Genomic DNA, 14929 nt, shown 5'->3' on the forward strand with positions numbered 1-14929 from the left:
ACCCCCTTTCCTCTTGAAATATCCCAAGTGTTTGAAAAATGTCTTGCTAAGGGTCGAGCTGAAAGTCCTGCTAAAGTCTTGCTTTTTTATTTTGAAATTTTATTAGACGCCCTGATTGGGTTTTGAAGAGTGCTTAATATGAATATTGGAATATCAATTTATCTTTGCGATTCTAAATCATCCCCCAACGTTGAAAAAAACTACTTGTACCTACAATAAGGCGCAGTCAAATTTTAGTGTCTCCCCCCACCATTTCTAGTGAGATGACCTGCTGTATAAGATTATTCAAAAGTGATTTTGCAACGTATCAAAGCAGGCTAAAATTTCGTCAGAATTATAAATAGGTAATACAATAAAAATTTATTTTGAGCTTTTCTGAGGAATTTTGAGTCCGAAACTGAGTCACGATTTTGATGATTTTTGAAAAAGCACCATGCCCATAAAAGTAGGTTAATTTTTGAGCAATTCTTGAATTTCTGTTACAACTTTTTTAAAGCATTTTTAAGAAATGTTGAGCCAAAAATTGAGTCACGAATCATGTTTTGAAGATTTTTGAAATTATCATGCTAAAAATGGGTTAAAATTTCGATAGAAAATCAGATATTTCCATTGAAATTTTTCTTGAGAATTTTTTAAGAATTTGGACCCCAAAATTAAGTAAGTGAATGAACTTTTCGAAGATTACGAAGTCCTTCTTTTTTTATTTTTTAGTTTCTCATTAAAAAAAAAAATAGACTTACTCTCATTGTCAGCTTGACAGATGCATGGTTGGCACAGTGCACAGAAAAAAATTGTCCAACAAATATTCATCTCGTTAATTTACTGAAATAATTCATGAATTCAATACGAATAATTTCGTATTGTTATAAAAATTGCAATTCGCGTGTTACATGCTTCGGCGTACCTTTCTAAGAACTGAAGTTTTTTTTTTTTTTTAACAGCAATGAAACACTTGAAATTGTGACGACTGGTAGGTATTTCAAAGCTGTATAAATATCAGTAGCCTGTTTGGAGAAAAATACGTCAGCTATGATGGCACGTCAGTCATACTGCGTGATTTAACGAATTTCATGCTTCGAGAGGTACTATCTGCTTGTTAAATTTTCAAAATCTTAATACTTGTTTTGATTTTTGAATTAGTAGGTACCTAATTGAAAAGTTATGCTTTTTATAACCGGTGCATTATATCATTTTCAACTTTTTTTGCATTATTAAATTACAAAGATTCAGTGCTTAAAAATTTGAGAGAATGATCACGTATTTTTATTTACGTAGAATTTATTTACCTATTGGTTCACTTTTCAAAGACTTACTTACGATTGCTTAAAATATTTTACGAATATAATTAATTCTTAAAAAAATGATCTAATTATCTACAAAATTGATAAAAATAAACTGAGGTAGAAGGTAGAGAAAGTGCGATAAAATATGTATGTACTTAACATTATTAATATTTAAGCTAATAAACTACAATGAAATTTTCTCGTATTCTATTCGTTTCGCAGAATTCACCCTTTCTTTACGTTTAAGACTTTGGAGCTGTATTTAAATTTGCAAACGTTTTTTCATCGTCAGATTTCAACGGTTTTATGGGATCTTTCGGGCACTCGTCGTTCAGCACGGATGCATCATTTTCTAAAACCGCATTCAAATTGAGTAATTCGTAATCTGGTAGACCCAGTTGCTTAGTGATGATCTCTGGAGCGCAGCAATATGCATGGACTTCGAGTTCTATATTACCCAAATGATGGAATCCCATTTCGTGACAAATGTCTTTGCATAACGTTTCATACTTGGGGGGAGATTCGCCAGTAGCAGGATTGCCATTCACATCTGTCCCAATTTCAAGAGGTTCTCCATTTAAATTAAGGTCATTTCCGGCAAGATTGATGCCATTGACATTTGCATTGTTTTTAGAAGAGTCAACGACTAATTCGGTATTACTTTGAGTTGGTTTAATATCGATATCATTGGTTGTCTTTATGGAAGCTTGCCCTTTTGATTTTTTTCCTCCGGAATTGATTTTATTTCCAGGGGAAGATTTCCCAATAGTATTGGTAGCATCTGTGAGAGGATTAGAATTCGCATCTGTCCTAATTTTAAGGGGGTCTTTGTTGAAATTGGTGTTACTGCTGGGAAGATTACTGCCATTAATATTTGCAATATTTTTAGGAGATTTGATGGCTACTTCGGTATCACTTTGAGTTGGTTTAATATCGAGATCATTGGTTGTCGTTGTGGAAGCTTTCCCTGTTGGGGTTTTTTCTTCGGCGTTGATTTTATTTTCAATCATTTCGTTATTTATACCGCTGACTTGATTTTCGGCGTCAACCTTTTTACCTTTTTTACCTTTTTTGCCTTTTTTGTTACGTTTGTTCTTGCGTTTGGGTTTTTTCTCTTTTTGGGCACGTGGAATGAAACGATTATGCAAGATTATGGCGATAGCTCGATTTTTATAAATAACCAGTTTCCACCATGTACCAAAGAGTGGTCCGTTGACGCCTGGATATGGAAAGGTTCCAGTTATGATATCGATTTCTCCAAGTTTCTGTGGAAATTTTCAAATATTTGATTTGTTCGTGTGTTTAATTTATTTTGGGATTAGACTGAAGTTTATTTGTATAGGTACCTTTTGAGCTAAATCTCTCAAATGTCTTCCAATTTTTCTCCATTGTTTTTTTAGCTCCGGTATTAATAGACCTTGATTGATGGCGTGATACAAGGGCTTTTTCCAAGTGGGAAATACCATGTCAGCAGGGTGAGCGAGTTCCATTGTTACGAAATCAGGCTAAAAAATGATATAAGTGAACAGAAGTATTTGAAAAATGAAATTTTTTTAAAATGAAATTGCCAACAGATGAGCTTACGATTTTATTTTTTCTATCGATGTATTTCATTATGGTGGCCAAGTATGCTTTGAGAGTGAGATCTTCAATGTTTCCCAATCTGTATTCGTTCTCGTAATAAGAACTTTCTCGTTGTAATTGCTGATTGCCGAATAAATTCGGTGAACGTATACGGTAACTGAGGTAGGCAGCCTCTTTGTTTACCTTATCGTAGCAAAATGAGTACATCTCTTTCCAGGTTTTTGAAACATTCTGAAGAAATAATTTCACATTTAAGAAATACGATTTTCAAAAAAAAATGTATACATACATAGATCATTGATCATAATTTAAAATAATTTTAATTTGGTTACTTGGTCATTAATTGGAGTTTCAAACAACTGTCAAAAAACAGAGCCAAAAAAATTTTGCTAATTTAGTTGAAATGAAAAATTGCTCCTAAAGAATAGAAAATTGCTCTACGTACTTTATATCCATAACTATACAAATCACGCTCTTTACCGCAGCCATTTGTGGCCGCTAGACGAATCTCAGGCTCAGGTGGCTCATCACAGTAATAATCTTTACCATCAGTCGGATCCAGGTATTTTTCATTTTTAGCGTTCGTTTTAGGACAAAAGTACACCACCTGTTGGTTTTGACTGTTCGTTGAGAAGTCTACAATTTCACTTTTACCTTGGGAATATCGTCTGAAACAACGAGGAAACGAATATTCGTCGGAATTTTCCGTCTGCATGAGAACCAGAGGCAAATTTTGCAGTTTCCGGCCTTTAACTTTAACGTTATCTGTACCTATTTCAAGAAGTGCGTGAAAAGTTTTAATTATGTTTATTTTACAAAAGTATGTACGTACTATAGTGTAGGATAATCGTTGGTATACGAGTAGCTTACCCTCATTTTTGGCGTGAATGGCGGAGAGAAGATGAAGTAAATAGAAGATCTGTATGGAGATGAGAATGGTGGAGAATTTTCGCGTAGAATTCATCGTACGTGGTGCGATTTTTGCGAATGACGAGTGTCTTTGTAAGAATTATATGTACGTTTCAAGGTGTTGTTTTCGTGGTGATGCCTATATGTAGTTGTATGAGAAATAGGTGTAGGTGATGATGTACGTAGTTGAAGGAATCGTCGACTTGCAATCTGTGTAAATAAAACCTTGGTTGCTTCGTTGGGTTGTACGATGACGAAAAGTACGATCATTGCGATTCGGTATTTCATTTTTAGTGTTTCACGTTAATCGTTGAAATTCTAACGTGATATATTGAAATGACGTCATATCGGTTTGATTGAATATTTAAAATGCTGAATAATTTAGATAAAATTCAGCAATTCTAGTCAAATGAAAAATCAAAGCTCTTTTTTAAACGTTTAGCCAAATTTTTTTCCAAGCAGTTTTTCTTCATTCATGTATTTTTGATTTTATTTTTCGTTATTGATTGAATTTTCACTTAAAATGAAAAAAAAAAATTGTTCTGGAAAAATCAGACCTGATAAATGTTGCCTTCTCCTCACCATATTGAAACTTTTGAGAAAAAATGACCGCCAAGAAGTCTTTCTTTTGTCCTCTTTCTGCTTATTTGCCTGTTTGTTAGACACTTTGTTCGAGTAGGTACATTGACCTCCTTCTCCCTCCATCATCTGCTTCCATCTCAGATGGTACAATTATTCTAAACACTCGAGCACTTGTGAAAAAGTGCTATAGGTAAGTGGTAAACCTTTAATTAGCGACAAGTTGCGAGCAAGACTTAATTCGTCGGTATAAATTTCCGCCAAGTAAGAGTAAAATTTTCCACTCGAAGTTCGCCTTGTTCATTAATGCCGCCTAGACCTGAGCTGAATATTGCCATCGGCTAAATCTAAGCGACCACAACTTCAAACCCATCACTTCGTTTAGCAACCATCGGCATTCGCCATTTTCTCATACGAGAGAAAAGATTTTTTCCCTCCTTATAGTTGGAAACGGTGAAATGAAGGCGCAGCCTTTCGCCTTACTTTGGCAATTATGCTGATTTTCATTTCAAAGTTCGCCAAGTATCCTGAAACATTTGAAGTTAAACCACCGCGAAAAAGCTTACTGACTTTTTCGCTCTCGTTCGCCTGTAATAAACAACCGATTAATTTGTTCTTTACACGTGCCTCCGCTTGTATTGTTAATTTAGGTGTCTGCCAGAGAGAGTGAGAGAGAGAGTGGGATACCTTTATTGTGTTGTATAGATGAATAATTTAGTTTAATGCGATTCTAGTAATTTTATTAGAGGTATACTTGCATTGTTGATGAATGATCGAACTGCTTTGTAGAGAACTTTTATGATCAAGTTGAAATTAATGAATTATATTTTTTGAGAAAATAAATTTGGAAACGGAAGCGTGGATTTTTTTCTCCGCAAAAAGGGGTGGAAAGATTAAGTAGGTACCTGAATGTCAAATAAATGCCCCCCCCCCCCCCTCATATCTATTTAAGAAAATGAAAAAAAATCTAAATTTTTTTGAAAATTTGAAAAAACAATTTTGTTGAAAATTGGTCACTTTTTTAGAATATTTTTAAGTGTATTCGACACATTTATGTCAATTTTCAGCACTTTTCAAATGATGGAATCCACCTGAAGGATCTAAAAAACATAATTATCGCCATAGGGACTGCTTTAGCCTGATTTGATTAAATTTCAAACATATGATATAATAGTGAGGTTGGGAATTATCATTGTAAGCTGGAATGAACTTTATTATTCCTACTGGACATGGGCAATAATTATTCCCTAAGAGGGGAATAATTACCTCTTACCTAGATAGCTCAAAAGATGGTATGAGGTTGATAGAAGTAAAACCATCCTAACTAATCATAGCAGTATCCTAATAATAATAAAACTTAAAATACACTCGTAATGACTACTAAAATGTTTTTATTATTGATTAGTTACAATAAGGAAGGTACATACTACAAGTATGTAAGGAGCATAACAAATTTCACAATTGGTCATTATTCAAATGGTCAGGAGATTACCTGCCACTTACAACCTAGATAAATAATAATAATTCAGATTAATTACCTATATACTAAATGACTACTTAGCACCTGATCAGTCTGAATAACACCAATAATTGAGATGTAAATACAATTATTACAAATTAACTTGGTAGGTATCTTCTACAGGGTGGACAGAAATATCGGGTACCCCTAAAAAAGTTTTCTGCTAAATACTTCGGTTGGTCACAGTGAATGATAATAATGGTAGCACATGATTGGTTGTTAGACTGGAGAGATAACATTTCACCAATCATATGCATCTATTTCACGTTGCCAACCTATATTTTTAATGAAAAACTTTCTTAGGGGTACCCGATATTTCTGTCCACCCTGTATGTAATTATCCTTCTTCAGCTAACTCCATTAATTAAATCAAAACTAAGTATAATTAATTGAGTGGACAACTAGGCCCAAATAAGTATTTCTCAATACTTACCAAAGACACTGTACACTTTACCTATCCTTTCTGTAGTACTCACTCAAACTAGGTAGGATGATAGGTACGTAATACATGAGTCCGATGTATTTGCGAGAAATGCTTTTGATGCCTGGTAGGGTGGGCCAATGGGTCATGTAACATTTTTTTTGAAATCTTGAGGTCTTACCCCCTTATTTTGTTCCTTTTAATAAAAAAATGACACCATAAAAATTTTGTTGAAAAATAATAATATTTAGAGGTCGCGCACAAGCATTGAATGTTTAGAGCTATGAGCACACGCAAGCGAACAAAGCTCAACTGGGTTGATTCTATGCAACTGTATGAGAGTGGCATCCCCACTACAACTTATTAAGCGATACCAATTTTTTGCGGTTTTAAAAAAACAACTATTCCAAAGTATTGATTATGATTTTTTGGCTGTAGAATTCATTTGAACCCGATTTATGGAATTTAGAAATGAAAAAATTACATTTTTACTAAGTAATAGCTCTTAAACTGATAATAGTTGATAAAACATCAACTTGAAGTGCTGAATCTTATAAAATATTCATATTTCAACGTAAATTTATCCCATAAATTTTTTCCCTTTGGTTTCCAAGTAGAATAGAATAATACAACCTCAAATTCATACTCATTCTTTTTTCTTTACTTTTCAAATCTTTCGTATGTATGTATTTTGAAAAATTGTCATTGACTCATCATTAATAACACCTTAAAAAGCCCACCAAGGACTAGATTTACTTAAATTGTCGTTGACTCATCATTAATAACATCTTAAAAGGCCCACCAAGGACTAGATTTACTTATCATGCATTGTAGAGGGGATACAGGGTGCCCAGAAATATCGAGTACCCCTAAGAAAGTTTTTTATTAACATATAGGTTGGCAACGTGAAATAGATGCATATGATTGGTGGAATGTTATCTCTCCAGTCCAACAACCAATCATGTGCTATCATTATTACCATTCACTGTGATCAACCAAAGTATTTAGTAGAAAACTTTTTAAGGGGTACTCGATATTTCTGGGCACCCTGTAGCATGTTGTAATTTGATTCGATCCAACAATAGGACGCAATGCTGCATTCCTCAGTGCGTAACTGTGGGAAGTTTTCGCTCAACACGCTCATACCTTCTCAAGATTTAACTCTCATACACGACCTCTAAATATTATTTTTTTGACCTGAAATTTTCTGTCAAGTATTTTCTGACCAAACAGAACACTTCTAGGGGGTAAGCTCAAAAAATTAAAACAAAAAATGTTTTCTATTGTTCTTTGAACCACCCTAATGCTCGGGTTGATCAAACTGCATCCAATCAAACCATGATGATTAAGCAGAATTAATCATCATGTTGAAGGAAACACAAATTACTATGTTAAAAAGTGGATAAAATACAAAAAGAAGGACATTTGACTTAAGGCCAATGCGCTTATACATTTTCTTGTGCCAAAATAGTTAACACATCTACATTTTGACTTAGCTCCAGAGAGCTCGAGATTCTGCTGCTAAGTGAAGAGTTTAGCTCATGGTATTTCGGTCTATGCCCTCAGATCCACGAGCAGAGAATCCCCCACATTATCATACTTTCAGTAGAAGGAGATAGAGCGATGAACTTTAAAGAGAGCAAGTAACAAAGCTTCTCTCTAAGAATAAATCAAATAATATTTGTGATCTGTCACGAGAAAACCAGGTTAGTGTCCAAAAAATCGATTTGGTTTTTTTTTATGGATATTGGTAGTGCTCAGTGTGCAGAATCCGCCTGTGGTGGTTAAAACGTTCGCGAACGATTCTTTTGAGCCTAAATTCAAGGTTGAAAAAATAGAGCAACTACAAAAAACGTTTCAAAATTTGTTTTGTGATTTTCTTGAGAAGTATGTTCTGGGGAGTCAATATGCAAATTTTTGGGGCAATCGGCCCACATTTGGAGGATTAGTGCCATTTTATTGAAATTTGAATGAGGGTCAAGCTAGAAAAATCAACTCTTTCCACCTTGAACAAAATTTTTGAAAAAATTGAAAAACTCAATAAATAACTTTATTTTATATTAATAATTCATTCTTAGTAGTTTTCGCGAAATTTTTGGCACAAAATTTTCAAAAAACGAAAAAATCGATTTAGAGAAATTTCGATTATTGGTTTTTGGCAACCCTGATTTTGAAAAAAAATGTCAGGTTATGTTGGCACCCCTTGTGGCCAAAAGTGGTCCAAGTTTCAGGGACCTACGGATCATAGATCGCCGAACACATAGATTCAAAACTTCAAAATGTCCATCCTGTAAAATTTATGTTTTGGACACTAACCTGGTTTTCTCGTGACAGATCACATTTTCGTTTAAGGGGAGCTACAATAATAACCGTTAGGCGGTTAAGGTCATCTTGCTACTCACACATTTTTTGTCACAGAAATTAAAACCTTCTGTCTCAAAAATCAAAACCTTTTGTCACAGAAATTGAAATTTTTTGTCACAAAGATTTACAGTTTTTTGTCACAAAAATTCAAAACATTCTGTCGCAAAAATTGAAATTTTTCGACACAAAATCTGAAATTATTTCTTACAAAAATGAGACAATTTTTGCAATTTTGGCCAAAAGTGATACCTTTTTCTCAGCAAGAAACAGGAATTTTCACAAGTACCCATACATATAATAAAAAAAGATTTCTTGTTAGGTACAAAATTGGAACTTTTTTGCAACAAATTGGCCCATTTTTGCAATTTTGACGCAAATTAACAACCGATTTTATCATAATTTTTCCAACCAAGAAAAAAAAACTTTATGGTCATTTTGTCAAGAGTAAAAAATTCTGCGAAGTACCTACAGAATTTAATGCAATATTGGTTCAGTAACTTGGAAGTTGAATATTTCATTAATCAGAGCTGAAAAAATCGCCCATGAATTGTGGCAGTGATGATGAAAATTTGCCAAACTCGGAAGTCCTACGTAGCTAAGGACAAAAGATGGCTGGAGGTTAACAAGATTGATATTTGAGGAGGTGGATAGCAAAACGCAATAACTCCATTTTTGGTTTTTTTGGGAAATTAGGAAAAATTGTCAGGAGGGGAAGGGTGGGGGGTCGAGTTCCGAAATTGGTGTCAAATGAAAGGGGAAGGTGCCACAAATAAAATTTCCACTCAATTTCAAAATTTCGGTCACCTGGGTAAGCACAGTGAGGAAAAGAAAAAAAAGTTATTGCGTTTTGAACGCAAAATTTTTTTTTTGGTATTTTTCTGCAAAAAAACGTATTTTTTATTTGAAAAAATTGATGTTTAATCGAGAATTTTCGATAAAAAACAATTGAAAAACTGGAATGTGAAATTCAAACAATTCCTGTGTGTGATATGGCATTCAGAGAGTGGCAACGAAAGCACCATTTTTTTAAGTAACTCCTACCCAACGATTTTCAGTACCCACTCGATGAAAAAAACCAGTGTTACCACATCTGCGCAACTGAAATGTATAAAAAGTAGTGGAGTTATTGCGTTTTGCAAACAAAATCTCATTTTTCAATGCATTTAGCTCTAAAATCAGACTTGTTTTCCTCGATTGCGCTATGATATTCAACTGATGGACAAAATCTGACACCGGGAATGGATTCCCCGTTGAATTTTACATAAGGATAGATATCAAACTCAATTTTCGTAATTTTGGAGTTATTGCGTTTTGCTATCCACCTCCTCATTTACCCCTTCGGCCAGAACAGACTTTTGAAAGAATGAGCAGGATAGGGGAACGAGGAAGAGGGCACATTTCAACCATTTTTATAGGTTTAAAATGTCGTTTTCCGTTGCGATTGTTAGAGTAAACATGGTTCGTGTGGACTGACGAAAAAGTAATGGCCAAATTGACAAATAGTTTGAGGTTATTTGCACGTGTTTTGATGCTATTTCGTCGGCATTTCGTCTACGTTGTTTGCTCTTTTTAAAGAAATGCCTTTTTTTTTTTTGCCTGTTTTATTCAACGTAGTGGGCTATCTACGTGTACTCGTTTGTCGCGTCAAGCTAAGTGGATTTGAGTTAGCATATCTGCTAAAGGGAGAGGGGGATTCCTATACCTACCTTGGGCATTTCGTGAGAATGAAAAAAAAATTGGTCAATAAGCCTTCCTGTTTTTTGCTTTTTTTGTTTATACATAATTTCTTTTACGAAAAAACTCATAAGTTAGCTCATCAAAGAACCAAAAATAGAGTCGAATCGTCATGTGTGATTGCATTCGTTACCCCCCCCCCCTCCAACCACAACCAGATCTTTTTGGTTTTTTTTTAATGCTCAAAGCTCGATTCAAAGGGTGAATTTATTTCGGTCTTTATCGTTTCCCGCCACAATAACCATTCGGAATGACTTTTTTTCGCATTCTAATACGCAAAGGAGAGACCCAACAAACGATTTTATAAAACAGGTACATTTTACGAATACAAAATCTGCTATCGTGGCCGCTCTGAAAAGTTATTCTCCTCTTTTCCAAAACTTTCTTGCCGGCATGTTTTGCTGCGCTATCCGCGCCACAGAGTTTGTAACCTTATCTTAATAATGCCTCGTGTGATAAACCAATATCCGAAAAAAATTCCCATCGCCATATTTGAGCCCCCATTTCTTTATGCTAAATAAACCCATAGCTCGGGTAAGGTATCAGGGTTGTGTGCCTCGAATAAGGTATGAATTTTTTCAACTTTTCTTCTTTCTACTTTTAACCCCTCCGCCTCTGCCGATATCCTGTAGCCTTTCAGCTATTACGTACGTATAAGATGGTCGTTTTGGTTGCCTTAATAAAATTTTATGTCGTGCTTTTGTCAGCGCACCCGCCTCGCTTCTTTTCGCCGGGAATTTTAGGATAAAGTGATTTGCATAGTATTAAAATTACACGGCGCGAGGAGTCGGAATAATTTAAAAAACCATAAAAATCGTGACCGCTGTACCTTAATGATGTATCATTATTAACCGAGTCGTAGTCGACGACGAAGACGAAGATCAAGCTGCAGAAAATACGAATACACCACCTTATATATTTTTTTGTCGTATCGCAGATATTTTATAAGAGGTGAAAATTAACTCTCTTATTCGTTTGTAGTGTTGTTTTTCTTCCTTTTTTTTTTCTACGCCACTCGAGTCGTATACTATTTAAGACACCGAGCCACTAATGAAATTCTAAAAGGTGAATTTAATTTTGCTCCGGTGATTCCTTAACCGGCTCTGCTACGGCTACCCTGTACCTACTCGGAATTAATCAAGTGCATTATGTGAAAATATTCTACGATGAGAATTTACTCCTCGAATTTAACGTCGAAAGGAAATTTTTTTCTATTGTCGATGTCTTCGTTGTCGTCGTCGTCGTTGGTTCTTCTTTCATGGTTATACGAATTTTGTATTGTTCGAGTCCTCTATCCTTCTCACCTATTCTGATACCCTTTCGGCACCTATTCACGTGTCGATGTCTTTGCGAATTTTTTTAATTAAAAAATGGACAGAAGGTCCTATCGAAGACGTATTTATTTTAATTCTTATTTCAACGTTTGGGCTAGAATTTTTGTTTTATTAATGAAAAAAGTTTCGGCTGTTTTGAAATACGAGTAATGAATCTGGAGGTAGAAGGTGTGCAAGAGGGAGGGATGCGTCTTTTTTGTTTTTATTTTTTGGGAACTCCTAAAATTGGCTCAATTCAAGCGTCTTTAATGCATGAATTGAAATAAATATTCGGATTCTGAGCATGGCAGACTTGGAATAGGTTGGGGAGGGAAGTTTCTTACTTCCGACTTCTCGAGTCGATGGTGACGGTTTCAAGCTGTTTTCAATCCTCGAGAAGGTTTCCGAATGCTCCAGTCTTTCAAAAAATGCCATAAAAAGAGCGAAAATTAAGTTGACTGCTTAAAAAATCGGACTCGAAGTCGTTGCGACCCATTTTGATTGATATGGGTACAGATTTTCAAAATATGTTTGTTCCATGCACAGCAAAAATCCATTTTTTTGTTTTTTTGAAACTTTTTACTAAATTATCTCCAGCAATTTTTTCATTTTTTTGAAAAATCCAATTACCAAAATCTGTTGAAATGACACATAAAGTAGGTACCTACCTGAAAACCAATAATTTTTCAGATTTCTCCTCGCTGAATTCCTCTCAAACGTTCCATTTTGGATATGTTATACAACCTTTGATTTTTTTTTGTCGTTTGATTCCTACTATTTTGAAGTTTCTGACTTGTTTTCAACCTTTTCACACCCTCCCCCCTTTCTCCGAAAATTCGAACGCAGGCGAATTTTGTGTCAAATAAGTCAACTTCATTCCAACTGGAACTTCTCAAATCCAATCCTAGTACATACATACAAAGCTTGAAAATATAAAATTTGTGCGAATTTCGTTGAAATGACTCGAGCTGAGATATTGTTTTAGTCTCATATGGGGGGGGGGAGGAGGGAGTTTGATCTAGTTGGCTAAGCTGAAAGCTCAAAAGCTCACCTGCAAAGTAGACGTAGCTGAAACTTGAAATTGGAATCACATTGAATCAAAAACCAAAAATGAAATTCGATTTCAAAGATAAAATAAAAAACTAAAAATTAAACTGAAAAATGAAAACAGAATTGCGTATTCCAAAAATTAATTCGAAGACTGGAAGTGAATTCAAAAATTCTGGGAATATCTACATGTAACCAAAAATGGAAAAAAATGAAAACATTGAAAATTAAACCGAAACTGAAATTGAAAATTTTGAACAGTAAATCAAAAACATAAATCCAAACTAAAAACTCTGAAAATGAAATTGAAAAATCAGAACATTGATTCGAAGTAATGAAAATAGAACTGGAAATTCTGAAAATGAATTTGAAAACTAAATATAAAATCAAAAACAGAAAATAAGATCAAACATTTTACAATTGAATCAAAAATTCTTAATATTGAATCAGAAACTGAAAATTAAATTTAAAAATGAAAATATGTAAGTAAGTATAAAACAATAAATCATAGCTTTCCGAACAGAGCTTTCATTTTGGTTACAAAATACAATAAGCTTCATTTTCAACTTTCGTTACAAAAAGTTTTCTTTTACAAAGAAAATTACAATTTTGGTGATGAAAAGTTTCAATTTTTTGTGACAAAAAGATTCAATTTTTGTGACAAAAAAACTTCAATTGCCTTTGACCAAAAAGTTTCAATTTTTGTGACCAACGAGTTTCAATTTTTGTGACAAAAAGTTTCAATTTTGTGTGACAAAATATATTCAATTTTTGTGGCCAAAAAGTTTTAATTTTTGTGACCAAAAAGTGTCAATTTTTGTGACAAAAAGTTTCAATTTTTGTGACTAAAAAGTTTCAATTTTTGTGACAAAAAGTTTCAATTTTTGTGACAAAAAGTTTCAATTTTTGTGACAAAAAGTTTCAATTTTTGTGACAAAAAGTTTCAATTTTTGTGTCAAAAAGTTTCAATTTTTGTGACAAAAAGTTTCAATTTTTGTGACAAAAAGTTTCAATTTTTGTGACAAAAAGTTTCAATTTTTGTGACAAAAAGTTTCAATTTTTGTGACAAAAAGTTTCAATTTTTGTGACAAAAAGTTTCAATTTTTGTGACAAAAAGTTTCAATTTTTGTGACAGACAAAAAGTTTCAATTTTTGTGACCAACGAGTTTCAATTTTTGTGACTAAAAAGCTTCAATTTTTGTGACCAACGAGTTTCAATTTTTGTGACTAAAAAGCTTCAATTGCTTGTGACCAAAAAGTTTCAATTTTTGTGACTAACGAGTTTCAATTTTTGTGACAAAAAGTTTCAATTTTGTGTGACAAAATATATTCAATTTTCGTGACCAAAAAGTTTCAATTTTTGTGGCCAAAAAGTTTTAATTTTTGTGACTAAAAAGATTCAATTTTTGTGACAAAAAGCTTCAATTTTTGTGACCAACGAGTTTCAATTTTTGTGACTAAAAAGCTTCAATTTTTGTGACCAACGAGTTTCAATTTTTGTGACTAAAAAGCTTCAATTGCTTGTGACCAAAAAGTTTCAATTTTTGTGACCAACGAGTTTCAATTTTTGTGACAAAAAGTTTCAATTTTGTGTGACAAAATATATTCAATTTTCGTGACCAAAAAGTTTCAATTTTTGTGGCCAAAAAGTTTTAATTTTTGAGACTAAAAAGTTTCAATTTTTGTGACTAAAAAGATTCAATTTTTGTGACAAAAAGTTTCAATTTTTGTAACAAAAAGTTTCAATTTTGTTTGTTTTTTGTGATGAATACCTATTTGTTGGCTTTTAATAAAAAAGTGGAAAAGTCCTGTACGTTCTATCAGAAAGTCCCGATCTTGTCACAAAAATTTCTCATTTATTTGTCAAAACTTGCAAGTCCTGTTGTGTTTTTTTTTTTTTTTTCAAAAAAGATCCACCTTTCTTCAAAAGTCTCAATTTTGTGACATAAGGTCCCACTTCTTTGTCAAATTTTGTAAAAAGCTCATTTTTTTCAAAACAATGAAAATTGCGAGATAGTCTATTTTTTTTTACCATGAAATTCAAAAAAAGCTCTACTTTTTTGCAAAATGACAGATACATCCTATTTTTTTCCCAAATAATCTCGCTCATTCTATTTTTTTCGATCAAACTTTGAAATTTTCCACGTATTTTTCTTCTTTTGTTCAAAATTTTGAT

The 14929-nt window shown here is 33.5% G+C and overlaps 2 protein-coding genes across 2 annotated transcripts in view; one reads left to right on the plus strand and one right to left on the minus strand.

Moving 5' to 3' along the window:
* LOC135847918 (zwei Ig domain protein zig-8-like) overlaps positions 1 to 14929 on the plus strand; it is a 450816-nt gene that overhangs the window by 389552 nt on the left and 46335 nt on the right. The gene's annotated exons all lie outside the window — the stretch shown is intronic.
* On the minus strand, positions 1267 to 3910 carry LOC135848752 (uncharacterized). The gene is made up of 6 exons (XM_065368738.1): positions 3738 to 3910; positions 3313 to 3638; positions 3200 to 3226; positions 2868 to 3098; positions 2630 to 2788; positions 1267 to 2548 (listed from the first exon to the last, which is right to left on the minus strand). The coding sequence occupies exons 1-6, from the start codon at positions 3829 to 3831 to the stop codon at positions 1526 to 1528; spliced, it is 1860 nt and encodes a 619-aa protein (XP_065224810.1). The 5' UTR covers positions 3832 to 3910; the 3' UTR covers positions 1267 to 1525.

The sequence above is a fragment of the Planococcus citri genome, chromosome 5 (assembly GCF_950023065.1).
Source record: "Planococcus citri chromosome 5, ihPlaCitr1.1, whole genome shotgun sequence".
NCBI lineage: Eukaryota > Metazoa > Arthropoda > Insecta > Hemiptera > Pseudococcidae > Planococcus > Planococcus citri.